Source organism: Dunckerocampus dactyliophorus, chromosome 2, assembly GCF_027744805.1.
Source record: "Dunckerocampus dactyliophorus isolate RoL2022-P2 chromosome 2, RoL_Ddac_1.1, whole genome shotgun sequence".
Lineage (NCBI taxonomy): Eukaryota > Metazoa > Chordata > Actinopteri > Syngnathiformes > Syngnathidae > Dunckerocampus > Dunckerocampus dactyliophorus.
The window spans coordinates 19775457-19799008 of record NC_072820.1 but is presented as its reverse complement, the minus strand read 5'-3'; the positions used below and the strand labels follow the sequence as shown (position 1 = coordinate 19799008).

Below are 23552 nucleotides of genomic sequence, written 5' to 3'. Positions count from 1 at the left end.
ATACCCCAATGGTAAGTCCTAATTATGAGAGAAGTCACAATTATGAGATTCAAACTGCGCATGTGCTAAGCACCATGTGACGAAGGCTCTGGTGAAGAAGGTCGCACGTGCAGTTTGTATGCCATAATTTCGACTTCTCATAATTGACTTTTTATTAAATCTCAAACCCTTGAGATATTTTTTCTTTTAGTGGCAGAAACGGGATTCCATATAATTATGAGATAAAATTGAAATTATGAGATAAAACGTCAAAATTGTGATATACTGTACAAACTGCACATGTGCTGAGTGCCGTGTGACGAAGGCGACAGTGAAGGTGGTACATGGACAGTTTGTATAATTATAATTTCCACTTTTTAGCTCATAATTATGATTTATCACTGGGATTTTTTTTCAGTGGCGGAAACAGGCTTCCATATGATTCGGATGTGTTTTCTGCGGGAAAAAAGGGCCTATATTTGGATATTTTTGGAGCAGTCAGCGAATTTCGTAGGGATCCACTGTATTCTCATAAAATGTATTTTTTTAAAGCAACCCCCCCCCGCAAATAACAAGCATGAAACATTTAAGGCAACAAGTTTGATTTTTATTGTCAAAACAGACATGAAATGTCGAAAAAGACAATTTATTTAAAAACGAACAAAAACTGTGAGCAAAGTGCTTTTTCTTTTTCCAAAATATATTTTTGTTGAAATGAGAACATTCGCAACCTCTAAGGACCTCAAAAGGTCGTACACCTGACACGATTTAGAAGTTGCACTTTTGCCAGCAGGAGGCGCTTGAACATTTGTATTATTCTTTTTGATTTGGACGAGTTGTCATTCCTGCAGCGACCACTAGAGGTCAGCAAGTGACAAAGTAGAAAAAAGGAGAAAGGCCTTAGGAGGATTGAGTGTAAACTAAAATGACATACACTCCTGATCAAACTCTTAAGACCATTTGAAAAATTGCTAGAATTTGCATTTTGTACATTTGGATCTTTATGAGGTTTTAAATAGAGCTACAATATGCAAAAACAACAAGCTTTGAAAAAGTAATATATTGAAAACAACAATTAAACTGAAATTGGCTGTTTATAAACTGATCAAAGGTTTAAGACCAGCACTCAAAAAATATTAAAAAAACTTTCCAAACCAGAACAACATTTTTTCTTAGTAGGACTCAGTAATGAGTAGCTCCACCGTTCTTGTTAATCAATTGAAAAATTGCTTTGGGCATGCTTGATGCGAGTGTTTCCAGGAGGCTAGTGGGAACATTGCTCCAAGTGGTGAAGATGGCTTGAAGAAGGGCATCAACTGTCTGGAACTGATGGCCATTTTTATAAACTTCCCTTGCCATCCATCCCCAATTGTTCTCTATGGGATTTAAATGAGGGGAACATGCAGGATGGTCCAAAAGAGTGATTTTATTCTCCCTGAAGAAGTCCTTTGTGAACTGCAGCGTTGTCCTGTTGAAAAACCCAGCTGTTACCACACAGACGAGGGCCCTCAGTCATGAGGGATGCCCGCTGCAACATCTACACGTAAGCACCCACCGTTTGACGACCCTGCACCACCTGAAGCTCCAGTGTTCTACTGAATGAAAAAGCACCCCAGACCATGATGGACCCCCCTCCAGTGTGCCGGGTAGAAAACCTCTCAGGTGGGATCTCCTTGTCATGCCAGTAACGTTGGAAGCCATCTGGACCGTCAAGGTTACATTTTTTCTTATCAGAGAATAAATCTTTTGTCCACCTTTCAATGTCCCATGATTGATGCTCCCTGGCAAAGTTTAAACGGGCAGTTTTGTGGCGTTGAAGGAGACGAGGTCTTTGAACTTGTTTTTTTAAACCCTTTTCCCGCAGATGCCGTCTGATGGTTATCACGCTGCAGTCGGCACCAGTAAGGGCCTTAATGTGGGTCGAAGACCGCCCTGTGTCTTGATTGATAGTCAATCGGATCCTCCGGCTCAGCGCAGGTGTGATTTTTCTGGGTCTACCACTTGACTTTTTTGTTCCATAATGCTCAGGATCATTCCAAAAATGTAGAATGACTGTCTTACTGCTCCCAACCTCAGCAGCAATGGCATGCTGTGAGAGGCCTTGCTTATGCAGCTCCACAATCCGACCACGTTCAAAAAGAGAAAACTTCTTAGCTTTAGCCATCAGGAGGACAGGAATGCCTAACAGAAAATGAAAATTTTGATAGCCTGAATTTTATAGCCTGTGGTCTTAAACTTTTGATCAGCTGATAAACAACCTATTTCATTTTTTGTTGTTGTTTTGTTTAAATTACAAGTTCCAAATGGTTTTTGTCTCACTCCCCATTCTTGTTTTTACATATTGTAGCTCTACTTAAAACCTCATTAAGATTCAAATGTGCAAAATGCAAATCCTAGCCATTTTTCAACTGGTCTTAAGATTTTGATCAGGTCTGTATTTTCCATTATAAACGCCTGACTGTTTTTTTTGTTGGTTTTTTTTGTTCCTTGAAACATTGTTGAAAGTGTCGTGGCTGACTTGTAAAAGAGACAAAATAAATTAAATGACTTGTGGTTTTTATACATACTTACATGACATGAAGAAGGCTGCGGCTGGTTAGTTATGCAAATGAGCTAAGGTGTATCAGGTAAAAAAAATAAAGTAAGCAAAGGACTCATATCAAAACATCTTCCTGTTGTGGAGCTACAAAATGTGTGTGTGTGTGTCTGTGTGTGTGTGTGTGTAAAACAGCAGACAGCTTGTGGAGCTGAGTTTAAGCAGAAATGACAAAAAATCATTGGGGACGTTTAAACGTTAGAATCGTCAACTTGCTGTCATGTTTTTGGTAAGCAAAGTGGCCTCAAAGTGCAAAAGGAAACCAGCAGTCAGCCCGTCAAGATTCCATTCAGGGCTTCCAATCAGCCCACACCCCCCCCCCCCCCCTTTTTTTTTTTTTTTTTTTTTTTTTTTTAACAACATCCTTACACTGTCTGCTTCTTCCCAAAAAACATCCACAGTCCTTCCGCTTCCAATCCAGCCCCCCTACATGTTGTAGGCCACGTAGATGGGGTCCAACTGGTCGGCCAGGAAGCCGTCGCGCAGGTGCATGCGCTGCTTCTCGCCGCGGGAGTTGATGGGGATGACGCCGATGTCCACCACCACCACCACGCCCACGATCAGGTAGTGCTCCTCCAGGACCACGTTGGTCACTAGCGGCACCAGGTCCAGAGCCTCATGCTCGGAGCCGTCCAGCTCCACCACCACCACTAGCAGGTTGGTCCACGTGAACACCGCGCTGCAACACAGACACGCTGGCTAGTTAGTATGCACAACATCCACTTGACTGTTTTTCTGATGTTACACATTGAATCAGTAAAGTATTCCATGTGAGACGCAGCCTTGATGTCCAAGCTCTGGGCATGTCTGCCAACGTTTGCATTTGAAAGTAAAAGATTTTTTTGCAGAAAATAAGGGAAGTTTCATCCTGGGGTATTGTTACTTGTACGGCGAATACTGGAGTCGTATGAATTGGTTTTGTCAAACATTTTCGCTACAATTTTGCCTCGGTTTTTGCAAAATATTGCAAGTAACAAACTAGTTTGTTTGCCATGTACTTTATCATTTTGCGTAATCGAGTGCCCAAACAAAGCACCCTAAGTGTTGCTGACTCATGGTTCCCCTCTAGTGTGCGCAATCATGTCATGCCGCGTCTCACCACTCAGTGATGCTCTTGTGCGTCCTGATGACGGAGGTCTCGATGTCGATGGGGTGGTACCTCATCCCCCTGAGCTCCATGGCCTCCTCTAAGGCGCCCACCACGTACAGAGCATCGTGACGCTCTGAACACAAGCAGGAAGTCATTTTAACTGCTCAACAAAATAAAGACAATAAAGTCATTCCCGACCTCCGCTGGCATCGGTGAGCTCGGTCCTGCGTAGGAAGCCCAGGTATCCCGTTCGAGCCCACACGGTTTGCGTGTCTCCAAAGCTAAGGCGGGAGTTGAAGTGGTCTGAATGCAGCGCCTCGTCGCCGTAGACGCTGAAGTAGCCGCTGGCGTTGTGTCCACTCTGCACCCAAATCTATGCACGCGATTCATGTTTCACGTTCAACACACACGTAGTCCTACAGCATGGCTGATGTATGAGACTTACCTCTCCCAGGTGGGACTCTCCCATTGGTCCCTTGGTCTCCGGGTTGGCGATGATGATGCGAACACCAGGAAGGATCTATTTACGGAAACTAGTTAATTGTTCATACTTCCTTTGTGAGAACAACACACTCACCTTGCCAGACTCCATCAGGGGCAGACTGTGAGGTGACCCCCGTTCTACGAGCCGCACCCTGAAACAACAACAAGTCACAACCTCTCACTTAGCAAACGTTAGCATGTGTGTGTTAGCTCACCTGTCGTGACGTAACGCTCTCATGTCAACAAAGACAGTCGTCGGGTCGGGACCAGACGTTCCCTGAGGAACACCAACAGGATTAAACGCACATAAAAACTTGCGCTTGTTGTTTTGTGTTTATCGCACCCCTGCTGACAACTCTTTGACAAGCAAACATGTTTTTAAGAGCAGCTCAGTGGTGGCAGTGATGATATCATCGTGGTGTCATGGAGGTGACTCCTCCCCTCGCTCCTCCGCCATTAAACTGTGCTGTAGTCACTAAGCCCCGCCCACCAGGAAGTAGAAACCCTGCCCACAAAACGGCACCTTTTTTTTACTACTTGATGACTTGAAGACTTCGTGTGTATTCTGCGAAGCGAGTTTAGTGGGTTAGCAAGCTGTGTTGAGTGGAAAGCCGGACTTGCGCGTTCAGCGAAGGTAGCTCCCTTTTAAAGCAGCTGTATCGCCGTAGTAACTTCGGCCAAACTTATAACCAGGTTATGTCCTGGCTTCCATCTTAAAATCGTCCATAAAAGTTTCACTGTTTAACTAATTCATAGACGCTGTCACCATTTACTGACAATTTACAAGGTTCCGGAGGGGACATGGAGAAAAAAAATAGAAAAAAGAGCATTCCCTGATGATGTTACCCATATATAAGAAAGATAGGTTTGCTGCCGAGGGAATACGGTAGGTAAGCTCACATGAGCACCAGGAATAAAATGCAACATGAAATATTAATAATTAGGCCAACATTAGCAGACGGAAACGTCACAGCAGTCCTTGCATGAACGCACATCAACACTGCCATCTAGTGGCCACAATGAGATACAACAAGAAGACATACAGTATTCAGCAGAAGTAGAATAATATGACGTCAAACGACCTCTTTCACGTGAACGTGAACTTAACACAAAGCCGAAACCCGGATTTGACAAAGTAAGTTGATAACCACCATTGCAGTACCGTTAAACGTTGTTTGGGGAATTTAGGTTTTGTTGAGCTGCATCTTGAGCACAAGGCCTGGTTTGGTTGAGCCACTTTCGCAGAATACCCCCCTTAATAGTCTGCTTAGATGTTGGTGGCCGGGGTTCGAGATGGGAGAGGGGCGGAGTTTGATGGTAAATCCCTACCTGATTGGCCGACTGTCCCAGCCTGTGTAGCTGCAGCAGCACAGAGAGGAGGAGCAAGGAGGAATGAGACATGTTGCCGTGGTTACACACTAAACGAGGAAGGACGAGGTTTTGTTGTCATGGTTACCGATGAGGAAGGCGGTTGCTTGGACATTAGTGTTGCCATGGTTACAGGTGGGATATGACATCAGGGTTACAGATTCAAGACTAGAAAAGTAGGCGGAGACAGGTTTTGCTGCCATGGTTACAGATGATGAAGTAGGTGGGGCCAAGTGTGATTAAGTTGTCATGGTAACAGAAACAATACACGAAAAGGGGAGGAGTGATGATGAAAGGGCCGGAGACAAATGTCAGCTAAGTCGTCATAGTGACAGGAGATGTTGTCATGATTACTGACATAAAGAAGGCGGGGCCAAGCATGAAATGAATGTCAATGGAAAAGGATCACATGACACTTTAAACTTCCTGTGCACTGGCATATAAATATGTCATGTGATCCAAAGGTCAAAGGTGGTACCTGCAGGCAGACAGCCAGGTTGACTCTGCAGCCAAAGGACGTGCTGACGGCTCGGGGGTGGAGCCCCAGGTCCTTGAAGAGTTTGGAAAAAGACTGCGTCAAGGCGATCCTGGGTCGTTCCTCAGCGACCACCACGCAGGTCCTCACGCGGGACAAGTCCAAGCCCCGAGACTTGGAGAGAGAGGACAAGGCGAGGTGTTGATGGCGGTCTAGGTGAGGCGTGGAAAGGGGGGTATAGTCTTTACCTTGAGGGCGTCGGTCTGCAGGCCCAGACCTTTGGTGCACAGCTCCATGACGCTGTACGAGCAGAACGTGTCTCGCACTTTGTGATGACTGACAGCCCACAGCCACAAGGACGGGTTGACCTCCAGCTCAGACGGCGGGATCAGGATGGACTGATGGCCCGAGTACACACTGTGCACACACGCACACACACATTACTTTGTGATACAATGAGACACACAAGATTCTATCGCTAACACACCTGCAAAGGCACCAGAGGACGAAGCCCAGGCCGCAGTACGGATCGAGGCAGATGGCCACCTCTCTGGATGGGTACAGCTCACACTGAAGCTTGATGGATCGACAGAAGGCACTGGTAGCTGTGTGAGACATCTACACACACATACACACATATACACGTTATAAAGAGTCACATGTTAGCATCTTTTGGTTCGTTTACGTGTATGAGTGTCACATGTTAACATATTTATATTTTTGGTACAAAGTAACTGTAAGTGTCCATGCGGAGTGTGTATTATGTGTGTTTACTTTGACTCCAGCGAGCATGCCAGTGGTGGACACACTAAAGTCCAGGTATGCTAGCATGTCAGGGTTGGAGGGTTTAAACAGCACAGGAGCTTTCTTCTTTGGCAAATCGTCTAAAAAAAAACAAAACAACAAAAAAAGATAACATAAAGGGGGGGATACTGCAAAGCAAGTTTAGCGTGTTATCGAGATGTGTTGAGTGTAAAGCCAGTCTTGCGTGTTCAACGAATGTAGCTCTCTTTTAAAGCAGCTATATCACCATGGTAACTTAGGCTATACTCATAACCTGGTCCCAACCAGTGTATGTCCAGACTTTCACCTTAAAAGCGGCTATGAAAGCACTGCTGTCCATGTGTAACTCATTCGGAGATGGTGTCACCATTTATTGAGAACCCGGTGGACGCGGGAGCAAGAACAATTCGGGCAGCACTACAACGGGAATGGGTACTTTGGACATCACACTGATCCACTGGCATTCCTTGATGAAATTCACCATACGAGATATAGATTTTCAGCTGAGAGAATACACTACATTTGCTCACTTTTTGAGCCATGCATCAGGAATAACATGCAATATGAAATTAACTCAGCCAATGTTTGCAGACGTATATGTCACAGCAGTCCTTGCTTCTTTTATTACAGTATTTGCTGGAGGAATAAGCGCTCTGCGGCATCAATCAACTGCAACAAAACACTTCTTTATTCTAACAAAAAGGAAAAAAGTCGTCACAAAATAAATCAACACTGCCATCTAGTGGTCACAACGAGATACAGCATTTTATAATTTAGAGCAGTAAAGTATGACAATATAAACATATTTAAAAGATTAAAAAAGTTGTTGCTCCAATTTATGTTTTAAATGGATAAGTGTTAATATGTCAAAGTTGTGCAATGTTGAGCATTGATGAATGAAAAAACTAGTAGGGTATACTTGGTATAATAATTAGTGTTAACTTACGCATTTATACACTCAGCATTATTCTGCCAGCGGTCCTCCCTCGCTCTATTGGTGTTCTTTTTCAACGCCTCATAACGCGCCATAATAATCACTTGCTCATCTTGTGTAAAATACACTGGCTGGGATCGCTTCGCTTTTAAGCGGAAGTAGAATTATATGACATCAAACGCTCCCTTTTATGTGCACTGAGCACAAAGCCGTGAACTGGACTTGACAAAGTTAAGTTGCTAACCACCGATGCAGTACCATTTCACTTTGTTCAACTGAGGTTTTGTTGAACTGTCTCTTGAGTACAAAACCCAGGTTTGTTGAGCCACTTTCGCAGTACCCCCTAAGTCTGCATGTTGTTGTTTATTTCACACACTAGCATGTTTGCATGTACCTGTGTCCAGGACTGGCGGCCACGTGCGCACATCCACGGCAGCCGACGCTTCTTTTGACCTGAGCAGCTTGGAGATGACCTGTGTAGTCATCACGCACACTGAACGACTCACCTGTACAACAACACAATAATACAAAGTGATGTACTAACAGGTGAAGTGAACACTACGCACGAACATATCATCCAATGATGGAGTATCAGGTGTAGCAGGGCCGCTTCTTGCTATAGGCGAACTAGGTGAATGCCAAGGGCATCCAAGCCAACACAGGGCCCCAAAGCTGCATGTTCAGAGAATGAAAATGTCCTGTCTTTGTCTGTAGCTATTTCATGTGTTTATTACATCCCATATATGGTTTTTCCTGCTGCACCTACAAAGCTAGAAATATCCATCCATCCATCCATTTTCTATACCGCTTCATCCTCATTAGGGTCGCGGGGGCATGCTGGAGCCTATCCCAGCTGACTTCGGGCGACAGGCGGGGTACACCCTGGACTGGTCGCCAGCCAATCGCAGGCTAGAAATATAAATATATAAAATTTTATTTTTAAGTCTCAATTACTCATGTTTTTTTCCACTATTTGTGGGTGGTCTCGGTACTTAACCGCAGCAAATAATGGATATCTACTGTACTACCACATAAGTTCTATAACAGGGGTGTCCTATGTTTTTCCACAAAGATTTGCATACTGAAAAATTCTAAGGATGCGGGGGCCACATTGATATTTTCCAATTTGTGAACCAAACCATGTAGACATGCTAAGAAATTGTATATATATAAAAAAAAAAAAAAACTTTTTCTCCTTACACTTATTTATTTTTTCCAGTTTTGCATTTGTTTTTTTTCTTCTCGTAATTTTTTTCCCTTCATATTGTGACTTTATTCCCATGATAGTTTGACTTTATTCTAGTAATATTATTAACTTTTTACCCACCAAGTTTTCAAAAAATTGCAACTTTGTTTTGCTGCTTTCTCATAATATTAAGACTTTCAATTTAATAACTTTTCCCCCTCATATTGTGACTTTATTCTTGTAAAATGAGATCTTTTTTTTTCTGGTAAGAGAGAAACTTTTTTTTCTTAATATTATGACCTTATTCTAATATTTTGACATTATTCTGATAAAATGATGACTTTTTTTCTTGTAAGATTATAACTTTTTTCTTTTAATATTATGACTACTCTCAACTTTCTTCTTGTCAAATTATGTTTCTTTCTTATTCGATTACATGATTTTCTTCTCCTTATATTTCAACTTTATTCTTATAAAATTACGACATTTTTCTCTTAAAATTATGATTTTACTCTTTAATATTTTGACTTTCTCGTAAAATTATGACTTTTCTTTCTCGTAAGATTACAACTTTTTTGTCTTAATATTGTGACTTTATACTCCTAATATTTCTACTTTATTTTCATCAAATTACTACTCCTTTTTTTTCCCATTTTTGCTTTTTCTTTTATTTGTATTTTTAGAATGTGCCAAAGGCTAAAAAAAAAAAAAAAAAAAAAAAGCCACAATCCGCAAATGGCCCCCAGCCACACTTTGGGCACACCTGTTCTATAGTGTGTATAAAACTACTAGTTAGACTATATAATAAATGTGGTCATGTATTGACCTCCACAATCATCTTGACAGTAGGCAGCGTGGTGGAGATATTCTGAGGGTGAGGAGGTCGTACTGTGACAGGCACACAGCCAGCATACAAGCAGCCGTAAAAAGCCACGATAAGGTCGATACCTGCAGGAGGATGAAGACGAAAACAGCAACAATTCACCAAAAAAACAAGGTATCATGTCTTCTGGAAAAAAGCTCAGTGTGCATGTGAGGAAGAAGCTGCCGTGCGTGTGTGTGTGCACGTACCTGGAGGGTAGACCAGTGCAACGTGATCTCCGTCCTGCAGGTGTCCTCGTTCAGCCAACATTGCAGCTATCTTCTCTGCTCGCTTGTGGAGTTGCACACATGTCACTGAGCTGGCCGTCGTACCCTACACATGACACACACACTCATTCATAGTCACGGAAATGTAGCATTTCCCTCCTCCATCGTGTGTACTCACCCTCGAGTTGAGCAGCGTGTAGAGGATGTGCTCCGGCGTGCTCTGTGCTCGCCATTGTAAAACCTCAGACAGGAAGAGGAACTGCAACACAACAACACAAACACTGAGACACACTGTCGAATGTGTGTTTACCAGTGAACAATTAATTGTGTGGTATTTGATTGAGGCAAAATGCAAGTGCACTATTTGGTTGCAAACAGCAGGGGCGCTGCTGATTCACTATCAAATAGTTTGTTGTCCAAATAAAGTTAGCTTAGACTCTAATATAACAAAACCAGTTGTTGCTCATGTTCCCTTCCTGACCAGTAGGTGGCAGTGATGAGTACTACACAGTGGATGACAACTGTCAAAAAAAGCTGCATGGTGGACATGGACCTGATGATTGGTGGATCATAAACAGGAAGGACACATTGGAGGATGAGAATGATAATGCAGATTAACAGCATGCATACATACACACACACACCTTCCTTGCCTGGTCATTGTCTTCAACCTGAGTCAAATCTCTCCCGCTGGCCTGAGCAATCCTCTTTCCAGACACCAGATTCCCCACCATCACAGAGGCAGGGCCAATCTCTGAGGAGGAGGAAGAGGACAATGAAGACAGTCCAAGTGTCTACAAGGTGGTGTTACATGATCCTCACCTGGTTGTTTCTGTCGAGGTTTGGGCAGGTTGGTGACACAGGTGTGAGGACACATGAGGACGTTGCAAGGGTGCAGCGCACCCTCCAGGAAGAGCTGCTTGGTCTCAGACAGGTGAATGCCCCCCAGCGGCGTCTTTGGCAGTGTGTTGGACGGAACCAGGGCCAAACAGTACACTCCCACTTGGTGGATACCGTCTATCGCCTGCATGACAAACACGTCTTAATGTGGATCCTTGTTACGGTTTAATTTATTTCGAACATGCATACAGTTTACATTTAAATGCTTCATGTTACAATTCACAATCCAATCATTTGTGGTCTGGATAGCTAAGGGTTTTCACTTCCTGTCCTGCCGTCTTTCTTGTTGTACTGTGAATGTCATTGAATGTAGATGGTTCCTAAGTGCAGTACTTCTTCTTGAGCAGGCCTTTGCCACATGGTATTCATGTCAAATGTCAAATGTTGTTGAATGTAATCCTTCCAACTGCATTGTTCTTACTTTGTGGGTTGTATCCTACATTTTCCTGCCATGGTGATGTGATCTTTAATATTTATCCAGATCGTTGATATCTTTGACAACAAGCACTCTTGCCTCTACTGGTCCTCCATTTAGCTTGATGTATATTTTGCCATTGATGCTCCAAGTACAGTGGTGCCTTGGTTAACGTCATTAATCCGTTCCAGAAGGTCTGACTCAAACCAAAAGGTACTGTAAACAAAGCAAATTTTCCCAAAGAAAATAATGGAAATCCAATTAATCCGTTCCAGACACCCAAATATATTAACACAAACTATATTTTAAACGATAATTATAGTTTTACATGCAGAAAATGATGCAAAAATAATTACAAATGACAAATCAATGGACAACTGAGCCTTTAACATCACATTCACCTAGTTCTGTTTGGAAATACCCCCCCACAAAACCATCAATTAACAAAATAAACACATAATTTTGCCGCAACCACAATTTGCAAAAATGTAAAAAAATAACTATTATAATACTATTATAATCAAAACAAAAAATAACAATGCTGGATTCACCAAACTTGAGCAGTGCTTTGCCATGCGCAATCGCAAGTATTTCTCAGAGGTTTGCTTACGCGAGCTGTACAATGTTGTTTCCAGGCATGTCAAGGCTTCACAACAGATACGTGTTTAGTTAGATAGATAGATAGATATCTGTAAAAATGTCATAATGAACTTAATCATTTAATCACAAAATAAAACAACCAAGGCAAGACATGAGCGATACGAAAAATAAGAAAATAGACTAAGAATAAATAAATACAGATAAGAACAAATAAATATCGGAATTGGAAAATTGAGAGTTAGACAATATCGGCATGTCGGATATCAGCAAAAAAGCCAATATTGTCCATCTCTAATAATGACGGGTGTGGTGTTGTTTCTGTCAGACAGTGGGATGCAAGTATCGATGGTGGATTTTAGGAAATTGGCAAACTGTTGCTTTGTTGAAGCAACATCCATTTTATCTGGTTCACTGTTCTGGACTGCCCTGGCTTTTGTCCTGGGTATAATTCGGAGCCCCATGAGGATCACATTGTTCATTTGTGCATTCTGATCCATTTCATCAATTGTATTTTTTATTTGGTCATGATATTTTCCTTTGCTTCTTTCTCTTCCTCAAGAGTGGTGCGCAAGGCAACATCATCATCCAGTGGTACCTTGATATTGCGTAGTGCTCCATTTTCCTCCATAGGGTTTTTAACCTCCTTACAAGCACCGAGCAAGGCAGCATCATCATCTTGTAGTAACTTGATATCATCTCGTAGTACCTCCATGTCCTTGTGCAGTGCTCTATTTTCCTCCTTAAGGTTTATGACTTCATCATGGATCTCCCAGAATCTCTTCTTCAGGCTGTTGTTCTGCCATTGTACATTTCCAATCTGTGTTAGCAGGCCTCTTACTTGTAGATTGCCTTACTTGTGCTACAGTTTCATCCAGTAGTGCTTTCATCTCCTCCTCAAGGCTAGTAGCTGTCAGCACTTGTAACTCGTTTATTTCAAATTATTAGTACCTCTCGCCTGTCTGAGTTCAAGTGAAGGGTGTCAGCAAGTTGTTCTGATCTTGTGTTCCCTGAAGTGTAGTCAGGAAAGCACCAAAATAGTTCAAAACTCTATTAAATCGACAGCAGACCTCTTGCTATGTGCATCCTTTCCAGTCACCAACAACAACAAAAAAATGCTGGCGGACATCAAGAGATAAGGTGTGTGTGTGCGTGTACCTGCAGGACTCGGCTCATCCACTGAAAGCTGTCCTCCTCTGTGGAATCAGGACGCTGCTCAGCAACCACCACAATCCTTTCATCATGGAGGACCTCGATGGAGAACACTGCTATCCTGTCACACACACACACACACACACACACACAACGTTTTACAAAGGTAAAAATCACCACATAGCCCTTTAAGCGCTAAAGTCACAAAACTGAGACAAAACTGCGACAACTGCAACATTGATGAATTTATTAAGCCATTTCTGCAAATATGGTGTCTCGTGTAGTTAATGTTTTACACCAGGAGATGGTGGACATCTGTAACTTCAATCCGAGCAACATTTTTAGGCTTTTCTATGTAAAGTTTATACGTTTATAGACTTTGAAGCCTCTTGTGCATGCGGTAGCTCGTCCGCTTGCCATGACAGTCCACACACAGCATACTTGAGCCGATGCATTGCTAAACCGTGTTCCGGGTAGTAGGAGGGGACGCGGTGTGGTCAAAACACCGCTAATAGTGAGGGAGTAACGGGAATGTAAAAAAATGCGGAAATAGCGGCATACGTGCAGTACCATCTGGAGTCCCATATTTTCATGTAGTACATGATGCTCGTGTTGCTCACCTTCCTCTGTAGACAAACTTCATGGGCTCCACAGCGAGTGCCGTGGCGACGATGTCGTCGGCGTTGTGGTGGCGCCTCCCCACCACCATCAGCCCTTCCAGCTTTCCCGCCACGTAGATGAGTCCGGAGGCGCTGATGAAGCCCAGCAGGCCTGTCCTTGTGAAGGGGAACTCGCTGACAGGAGCGCCGCTGTTGGTCACGGGAACGACCTGGAGTGTGAAAACACCATCATGGTCAGGATTGACTATTTCGATCTTCAGCAAGGAGGACCAGCGTTCCTACCTCAAAGCTGTTCTTGGTCATTCCTGTGAGGCCGTAGTAGGACGTCCCTGTGGCTGCTGTACACACGCACAGCTCACCGATCTCGTCTGTTTTGCATAACTGTGGAACGCCGTCCAACTTCACCACACACATCACAGCTGTGGAAGACCACGAGGGGGATGTTTTTTTTAATTCTGCTTGTAGATGTGTGGACATAACCTGACATTACGGTATATGGACAAATGTATTGGGACACTTTTACTCAATAAATGAAAGGTTGGCAAGATTTCTGTTGTTGTCCCAATACTTTGGCCATGTGCCATTTTGCTTAAGTTTCCCTCACAAAAGTCTGGGCTGTCCAAAATGTTTTCCACTGTGGGTCACATATTGACAAATTGATTTTAAAGAAGATATGCCACTTTATGCGCATACAGTAATCCCTCGTTTATTGTGGTTAATTGGTTCCAGACCCAACCACAATAAGTGAATTTCCACAAAGGAGAAGTCCTTATTTATACATCAAATATTTTCATAGTTGGAGCATAGAAAATCCATTTACGACTTTCTATGTTTTTTAATATTATTAGAGCGCTCTAGATATGAAATAACATACCTATAGTCGCCTTTACACTCATATTACCCAATACAGTAGGTATAATCAGAGGAAATAAGCCATTTAGGACATAAATAAGATTCATGCTCGTGTGTGTTTAATAAATGTCTTCTGTATGTGGGCAGGAAGTGACGTTGGGGATTCAGAGTTGAGTTTTAACTGGAGTAAGTACAGCCACAACAGCGGCCCGTGTTATTATTATGACAATGATGATATTATTTTTATTATTGTTATTATGTTATTATTGTGCCTGTTGTGAGATAATTCAAACCGGAAATAAACGCCTGTCGTTGGTGATGAAGTCAGGTGCATGTTACTAGTGACACCTAGTGGCAGTTCATCAACATATTGTATTGCCTTGAAATGTATTTGCATTTTTGTACATTTAGAACACGTTTATGCTTGATAATTCTTAATTTAGGCCAAGAATATGTAACATTTGCTTAAATATGCTTTTCTTTTTTTTAAACTAATAATAGGCCATAGTCAACCAGGAAACAGCGATCATTTATTCATTGTTTAAAAAACGCGTTTGAGTGAGGGAGCGATGTTCAAGCGATGTAGCGAGTGACGACTGTAGTACCTATCTTGCTAGGAAATAGCTGTACCATTTTAGCATTTTGCATATCACATTGAGATTTAGCACTTCAGCAGCCATCTACTGTTCCCATGTTATCACAATGTATCCATCCAGCTTGCTAGCATGCTAGCAGTAAGCATGCTAAATATGAGCATTGATAGCATTTCTATTTAAAAAAATAGTTTCAAAGGCAAAGCCCAAAAGTCACTAAGTTGGTCTCAAACGCTGGGCCAGAGGTTTGCAAACAGGTAGCAGGCCCGTTCAAAAATTCCACTGGAATTTTTCTAGTTCTCCTTACATTATTCCTTTTTGCAACTTTTGCAGTTATTTTGTTACCGGTAGTTTTCTTGTTGTATTGTCCTTTAAAAAAAAAGTTGCAGTCCACAATGGCCCCCAGGCTGCACATTGCACACTCCTGACAAAAGTGATGATGGTGTTTTATTGCTTTGTTGTGAAGACAGTAGAAAACAAATGAAGCAGACTTGCATCACCTCCAGGCATGACGTGGCCAACATCCTGCAGCGTGAGCACCGACAGTTTCTCCTCTGAGTCCACTTGGATCACGCCGTGACTCAGACCCTGCATGGACAAGACGCCACGGGCCGGGGGTGTGCTGCCCTCCTCCAGCGGCCTGCAGGATTAAATGAATGTTAGATGTGCTTGCTGATGTATACTTTTAAAGCACAACATTCTGGAAATGACTTTGTGAGACACTGAGGACAGTCTTTGATAAATCCAATATGTTCTAAAGTGAGGGCATTTTGTTCAAGAATGGAAATACCTTTATTGTGAAAGTTAAGAAAAAAGTACATGAGATGACTTGTTAGCAGACATCAAACTTTACGACTTGTTAGGTACTTTTAAGCTCGGTATGAAGTGTTCGGTTTATGATGTTTATGAGGTTTGAAGCTGCTTTACTAGCAAATAAAAGCACTTCATTACTGACACATGTAGCGAGGATGATGACGGAGGAGGAAGGTTCAGAATAACTCCGTGAAAAACTTTAGAATTGTACAAGTGTAGTAAGACATTAAATGTGTGTGTGACTAATTCATTAAATTAGGGGTGTCCAAAGTGCCTCCTGGGGGCCATATGCAGCACGCAGCTTATTTTTTTATCGACACTTTCTAAAAATGCAATTAAAGAAAAAAAACGTGCGTGTGTGTGTGTGTACCTTCTGATGGCAACTGTCAACGCCTCAGGGGAGCTGGCACAGGGACAGATGACCTCTGACTTCAAACCTTTGGTCTGGAACACGTTGAGAAAGGCGTCACATGACGAGATGGACCCTAAGACAGAGACAGAAGAATAGAGAGGAGGCAGGGCTTAATCAGGCACACCATGCTGCTGAGAGGTGAGGGATAAGAGTGGTGTTGGCTCTTACAAGGATTGGCGCCGTCAGCCACCACTAACATTCTCAGAGAGCTCAGGTTGATGTCACGCTGGTCCCGATGGGCCACCAGAGCCCAGTGCATGTCACGTGACTTCACGCACGCCACCTTGGCTGCACATGCACATCACATGACACACAAATCACATGTCATGTTACACGTCACGATTCACTTGCTCCTTGCTACATGTCACTCGTGTCACACGCCATTCAACATATGACACATTCAACGTATGTTATACTTTCATGGAAATGATGGAAGATCAATACATATCTGTGTAAATGAAATGAAATCAGTTAATGAATGTAGTATATTTCCTAGCAAAGCAGATCAAGACGTTTTGTTACCTTTGAACTGACACACTTTCTGGATCCAAGATAGAGGGTTGACTTTCATGAGGGCGTACGGAACACTGATGACATGCATCATGTTCATCACGCTCTGAAGGACACACATTTATCGATGTTAACGTACATTCTACACACAACTGTGTGTGTGCTATTCTCACAGTGAGGACAGCGTGCCAGAGTCCAACATCCTTCTTGAAGTCCAGAACATTGACGATGGTCTCAGCTGTATGAAGACAAACATTGTGTGAGCACCATGAGCACGAAGACAATCACGTGATGTTCGCGTTACCTTCTGTGTATGCACACGCTTGCGTGACGGCCTGACAATGAGTCAACATGGCGACACGTGTCACTGTCACGCCCAGGACGCCGCCATCTTTGCACGTCTTATACTGACACACACAAACATGAAATGAGTTGACATTTTCACACAGTTGTATGTCATACAACTTCATGTCAAAAAATCCGAACTATCCCTTTAAGTTTAACTGATAAAGCTAACACTCAGTAACCTCTGTTGATGAAATGTAACAATTTGTGTTGGTTTTAAGCAGAGCAGGAGAGGCTCCGCCAAGTCTAAATGAATCTTTGGTGGGAAAGATAAATGTCTTTTTGTGTGATCCCCTCTGCTGCTTCAGTTATTCACACTTAGCAGGAGTTCTCACTCGCACTACTCAGACAGTCTGCTAATATAAAAACAACCACTAGGTACACTTCTGTGTTTTTATGAACTTTTCTCAACAGTGCTCCTCAGGGTCACACTGCAGGTGTTTACAAATGTTTCATTCATTTATCTCTAGTAGAATAAAAAGGGCACTTAGTTTGTCCCTCGCGCCAGTGGCAGGACACAAAACAAAATGAGTCCAATCCAGGTCCTTGATGAATCCAAACAGTCAAGACGGACAAACTTAAGAGTGGAAGTCCATCACGTGTGTTACCTCAATGTATGCCGTTTCCTGGTTGGCGTCCTTGATGTGAGGGAACCAGTCTCGGGGGGGCTTGGATAGGTGTTTGGAGTCTGTGACGATCCAGTGCAGCTTGGGCCAGCCTGAACATGTGGAGACACAAATCAAACACACGCAGTGTGAAAACACAAACACTGATCACGTGCACTTCAGCAAGTAAGGAAGAAGGCAGGTTGTTAATGCACGCGAACAAACACCCGTGTGAGTTTAATGACTTGACAGCGTGGAGATCAATACACGCAACACTCCACCTCCAAAACACACACACCTGCACACAAACACAGTCAATGTAGCTACATTTGTTGGTGCATTACGGAGAGGGAGGCTAACAGCTGTTATTAATCTGGAAGATGATGTCTTTCGTTTCTTATCTCTCTTATTGATTTGCATCATTTCCTGTCTCATCATTTCCTGTCTCACACACACGCACATACACAGACAGCATTTACCAATTTAAGTGCAAATTAAGAAAGGTGTTTTTTTTAAACATATTATTTTTGCATGTTTGAAGTGACCTTTGAACTGTGGGATCTCTCCAGTGGGACTCTTGGGAAGTCCTTTGTGGCATGCGTCGCTGGTCAGAGCCACACTCACGCCACAGCTGCCCAACAAGAAGCCAATCTGCTGACTCCCGGCATCCTGTGAGGGACAGGCCAGATGTTTGAAGGCGTTCAAGACAATGATCTTCTTCTTGTCAAAACTCACCTTCCTGGTCAGAGGGACTTCTATAGGCACGGGGACCACGTCAGCCAGCAGGCAGCCGTAAAACGCCGCCATGAAGGAAGCTGGGTCATTGTTTGGGAAGACCAGCGCCACCTACAGGAGAAGACAGAAGAGAGGTTTTCCTCACGGAATGAACGTATCATTGTCGTATTCACTCATTCATCAATCATCCCTGCACACTGACTCTGTCTCCAGGTCTGATGACAGGTTCCTGTTTAGTTCCTAGTTTGTGCATCAGGTTGTAGGCCACCTTCACACTTCTGGACCACAGTTTACCTACAAGAACACACAAACACTTCATGTTAATGCAATAACAACATGTGACACAGGTGATAGTCACACAGCAACACAACAGAGAAAAGAACTCAGATACTGTCGCAAGACCATCTACACCAGTGGTCACCAACCTATTTGGGACCAAGATCCCTTGTCGATGAACCTGCTCAAGATCCAACCCCCAAATAAGGATAAATATACAGTATATAATAAAAATAAAAATAAAAATAAAAATAAAAATAAAAATAAAAATAAAAATAAAAATAAAAATAAAAATAAAAATAAAAATAAAAATAAAAATAAAAATAAAATATACACACACACACACACACACACACACACACACACAATACAGTATCGGTGGTGTGATTTTTTTGGGTCTACCACTTGACTTTTTTGTTCCATAATGCTCAGGAGCTTTCAAAAAATTGAAAATGACTGTCTTACGGCGAACACAAATTTGACGTGACCTATCCCATATTTATTTGTTTATTTATTCTTATTCTATTTCTTATTTTTCTATGCCGCCTACAAAGACTGCTATTAAAACACCTCCAAAAACCTCCAACAACTTGTTATGGTTTTATATACATGCTGTGACTATGTAGTAACAGGTACATTCATGATATGACATTCATGATTTCACATAGCAGCATAGAAATGAAAACCTACACCTAACATTAACTTAACAAACTCAAAAATAAAAACACAACAGCCCTGGTGGCATCTTGAATATGGCTTACCATATGGCAGTGGTCTGAGGCGTTGTGAGCAAGGCAATTACGCGCTGTGGGTGAGTCTCTGGTGAAGCTCGTCGCTAGCCGCCTAGTAGCTACTCGGTGTGGTATGGCAAAGTGTCAATGCGCCAGTAACCTAGTTTGATTGGCGTAACAATGTTAATAATAATAATAATGTCGCTGTAGCTTGGTTAATATGCACGTCACCTTATATGTAAATGTTTTTGGAGACTTTTTGAGACGACTTTACAGACGGAATAATACATGCAGTAATGAGCTGTCTCTTTTTATCTGTTTTTATATTGTTAGAACGCACAGAAAAGAGAAAGACATATGTGTTCATGTCTCACAAGGATTGTGGATGATGGGCAACATTTTTCAAAAAGTGCAGTTTCCCTTTAACTTTGAGGTAGCAAAGGTAAATTTTGAGCCATACTAATTCGCAATAAATACTGTTGTGGGCACAGGCACATCACTGCGCTCTGTCACTCCCTCGCTTTCAACCTTTTTGCTAACACAACGAGGCCAGCCGGTATGAGTGCGCTGGTACCTCCGGCCAGGTGTTGGGACTGGGCTCCTGGCTGGGGCTTGCGGGTTGCTGCCTGGAGAGCGGCGAGGCGTACGAGCATGTTCAGTGGAAAAAATGTGTGCCTATTGGTTGCTCTCCGAGAGGGGAGGACACTGATGGGATTATACATTTTTTTCGAATATTCTCACGATAGGCCGGCAAAGTCCCAAAGATTGATTAGTGGATCGCGATCGACGAGTTGGTGACCCTTGTTCTACAAGAAGGAACATACATTTTAAAAAGGTGAACTGTCCCTTTAAATTTCTCCTAGCACACATTAAGTATGAAATACTAACAAAGCTTCCTCTGTATAACAAAACACTTTGTTGACTGGCAGATATGACGCCCGAGCACCCAGCTGTGACTTCATGATAGCTCCTGCACAATTTCTATTGTAAAGCAGCAGAACAGTTCTGAGTTGAGTTGAGTTGAGGGACAGCAGGAGATTTCAGTGTCAGGAATTCTCCAGAGGTGGAGCCTGACAGGCTGAGATGAAACAGCAAAACACGTTTGTCCTTGTCAGAGCAGCAACACAGCAGGATTGAAAGATAGAAAGATGGAGATGTAGATTCAGCACACACGCACACACACACGCACACACAAAGTCTCACCATGTTCAGGTGTCTGGAGGACAACTCCTGAATGCTGCTAGAAAACATTTCACAGTCTAGTGAGCTCACATCCCTTCATGATCAGCACCAGCCTCCATCCTCACTATCAGTGTGTGTGTGTGTGTGTGTGTGTGTGTGTGTGTGTGTGTGTGTGTGTGTGTGTGTGTCTTTCTTTGTGTGGACATTGTTTATCTTTATACACAGACACACACACGCTCTCAAGGAATAACGCTACCTTTGTGTGAACTCTCCAAGGTTACATTGTGTACATGACTGTTTGGAGAAACTTCGGGATTCAAAACTTTCCAGACAGAACATAAACATAGTTTGACACAACATTTCTTCTAGTTCTTCCACAACAAACTCCTCCAAGCTCCCCACCCCATGCCAACGCTCAATCAGAGCTGCATAGAGAAACACCCCTTCAAGCGGTTACATGTTCATGGTTATCAGCAAACAGTAAAGAAGAATTGGATATTGGATATGAGTGGATGAATATTGGAGCATCCAGCATCAAACTGTGCTTTCTTCACAAAACAGGTGTCCATGAAGTGGCGAGAGCAAAGGAGCAGTGACAGTGAGGTAGGTCTTTAGCTCACTTTCTGGCTGACTGCCAGTTAAAAAAAAAGCGACAAACGTTACTGAGCAGCGGTTACTGCTGGACACCCAACAAGTTGCCATACACGAACTTCCTAAAGTTGTAAGGTAGGAGGTTTATTTAAACGTTGCTGTTGGGTTCAAACAATGGCGCTAAAAGATGTCAATGATGTCACTGACCATATGTGAGCTGGCAGAGCAGCTTGCCATTGGTGTCCATGGTGGTGAGACAGGGGGCCTTTGGGGAGATAGTGCCCCACCTCTGCAGGGCCGCCTCCAGACAGGGGGGCCAGTTGGTGACCACACCCAGCTCCTCCCCTTGCACGGCCACCATCTGGGAGCCCTCGGCTTTGGGCAGGTTGGGGTCAGGCTGCTGGACTGTGGGCGAAAAAGAAAATACAAGTGAAGTCATGATTTTGGCGTTTGAGGCAGAAGGCGCCCCCACCTGGCCTCGTTCTGCTCATTTTCTTGATTATAGACCTGACTGGAGGTTAACAAGTGGTCAACAGAACATCTAGAACAGGGGTATCTACAGTGCGGCACATTCTAAAAAATACAGTGAAACAAGAAAACTATGACTTTTTGAAAAGTCATAATATTGTAAGAAACAAACAAAACAGAAAACACACTTGCAATTTTAAAAAAAATTAGGTTGGGTAAAAGTTATAATATTAAGTCAAAATATTATGAGAATAAAGACATAATATTACAAGAAATAATGTAATGTAATCTTGGCGAAAAAAAAAGAAAAAAGCATAATGTAAGAAGAAAAAGTTAATATTAATAATTTGCTTTGTCTTCAATAACACTAAGCAGAGATGCAGGTTGTTTTTTCTTTACATATAAAAAAATGTTTCAGTATATATACATGGGTTGGTTTAAAAAATGTAAGAGTGGCCCCCGCATCCTTTGAATTTTCAGTATGCAGCCCTCAGTGGAAAAACTTAGGAAATCCCTGATCTACAATGTCTTCAGAGAGGAATAAAATACGTTTTTTACCCTCCAGTAGCTCCTCAAAGTCATCAAGAAAAAACTCTCGTAGTGGAGGTCTTTTAGGTCGCTTCAGCGTGTTGACCAACTGCTGGATTTTGGCTGAAACTTTGCTGCTGACTGGAACACCTGAGGACAGACACGGTTAGTGACCAAAGTTTGGACTAAACTACACGGCCCAGTGAAGTGTCTAAATACTAATCATGATGCTCACCATCTCCCGTCTCCATCAGTTCAGCGTTGCCGTACTTTGGTGTCTGTCTCTGGACCAGGGGGCCGTCGCCGGGTGTCTTCTCCGTCTGGATCCTGTCAGTGGCGGCGGCATTGTTGGTGTACCCAGTAACATCTGGCTGAGGGGCTGAGTGGTTCTCTGGTGAAAGTAAAGCCTGCTTAGTGCCGTCAAGGAGGCTCTCACTACTTGCTCACCTTGATGACAAAACTGAGGACACACCACATGGTCCATTTAACAAACAACAAAGTCTTTCCAGTTTGCTTCATTTTCAGGGTCCAGGCCACCTGTGATGCTCTAATGACTCCATGAACACACATTAAGTCCACAAGAACACAATTATTCTTACAAACTACCTGATGAGAAAGAAACACAGACTGCAGGGATGTGTCAGGAAAGGAAATGAGCAGAAAGAAGGAGCAGGATTCTGGATGGATGCAGACTGCATAACAACACCACGGCGTGCTGCACGCGCATGCTAATGAGCGCAGCAACATTTGTGTGTCTGTGTAACATCTGGACTGACGCACACAGGCATTGTGAGTTTATCTGTCGGGGGAATGTGTGTGTGCGTGTGTGTGTGCACGTGTGCATGTTTCAAATAAATAGTCTTAAATGTGTAATGCTCTGTACTTCCATACACTCTAAGTATACTGTGTACACTGTATACTACCCTTTTGTACTACAGTGTAGTGTAGTGCTGTCCCAAGTCCATTAATGTCATTGTACACTTACCGGAAATGATGATCACAATACTTAACTTTTTCTTTTTGCCTTTTTAATGGTGAATTACAACCAGTCGAGTTAGTCCTTCCCCTTCTACTACGTAGCGTAAATGGCAACCATTGAGGGTTGTAAGTGTCCATCACTGCACACTCACCATTTTGAGCATTTTGTGTGCAACAATTTGACGTACTTCTCAGCGTGAACACACTCAAAACATAAAGTATGGAAGTGCACATGTACACACAGCATATGTGTGCACATGCAGTGA

The 23552-nt window shown here is 42.8% G+C and overlaps 1 protein-coding gene across 4 annotated transcripts in view; it reads right to left on the bottom strand.

Annotated features, from left to right (window-relative positions):
• Positions 1 to 564: 564 nt before the first annotated feature.
• LOC129168473 (disco-interacting protein 2 homolog C) overlaps positions 565 to 23552 on the bottom strand; it is a 74370-nt gene continuing 51382 nt past the window's right edge. The window contains exons 6-38 of one of the 4 annotated variants that reach the window (XM_054753790.1): positions 22544 to 22699; positions 22339 to 22458; positions 21520 to 21717; positions 18735 to 18826; positions 18533 to 18643; positions 18343 to 18466; positions 17801 to 17910; positions 17152 to 17254; positions 17021 to 17085; positions 16860 to 16953; positions 16506 to 16625; positions 16296 to 16410; positions 15613 to 15752; positions 13950 to 14086; positions 13668 to 13876; positions 13054 to 13168; positions 10806 to 11007; positions 10628 to 10737; positions 10162 to 10242; positions 9966 to 10089; positions 9721 to 9842; positions 8103 to 8214; positions 6766 to 6875; positions 6479 to 6609; positions 6240 to 6408; positions 5995 to 6165; positions 5478 to 5507; positions 4364 to 4425; positions 4243 to 4300; positions 4111 to 4185; positions 3864 to 4038; positions 3675 to 3798; positions 565 to 3254 (exon numbers count right to left, since the gene is read on the bottom strand). In XM_054753790.1, coding sequence (XP_054609765.1) covers positions 3002 to 3254; positions 3675 to 3798; positions 3864 to 4038; positions 4111 to 4185; positions 4243 to 4300; positions 4364 to 4425; positions 5478 to 5507; positions 5995 to 6165; positions 6240 to 6408; positions 6479 to 6609; positions 6766 to 6875; positions 8103 to 8214; positions 9721 to 9842; positions 9966 to 10089; positions 10162 to 10242; positions 10628 to 10737; positions 10806 to 11007; positions 13054 to 13168; positions 13668 to 13876; positions 13950 to 14086; positions 15613 to 15752; positions 16296 to 16410; positions 16506 to 16625; positions 16860 to 16953; positions 17021 to 17085; positions 17152 to 17254; positions 17801 to 17910; positions 18343 to 18466; positions 18533 to 18643; positions 18735 to 18826; positions 21520 to 21717; positions 22339 to 22458; positions 22544 to 22699 — 4118 coding nt within the window. In that variant the 3' untranslated portion in view covers positions 565 to 3001. The remainder of the gene's footprint in view (positions 3255 to 3674; positions 3799 to 3863; positions 4039 to 4110; positions 4186 to 4242; positions 4301 to 4363; positions 4426 to 5477; positions 5508 to 5994; positions 6166 to 6239; positions 6409 to 6478; positions 6610 to 6765; positions 6876 to 8102; positions 8215 to 9720; positions 9843 to 9965; positions 10090 to 10161; positions 10243 to 10627; positions 10738 to 10805; positions 11008 to 13053; positions 13169 to 13667; positions 13877 to 13949; positions 14087 to 15612; positions 15753 to 16295; positions 16411 to 16505; positions 16626 to 16859; positions 16954 to 17020; positions 17086 to 17151; positions 17255 to 17800; positions 17911 to 18342; positions 18467 to 18532; positions 18644 to 18734; positions 18827 to 21519; positions 21718 to 22338; positions 22459 to 22543; positions 22700 to 23552) is intronic. The other 3 variants (XM_054753799.1, XM_054753808.1, XM_054753816.1) reach the window with 3 other exon arrangements.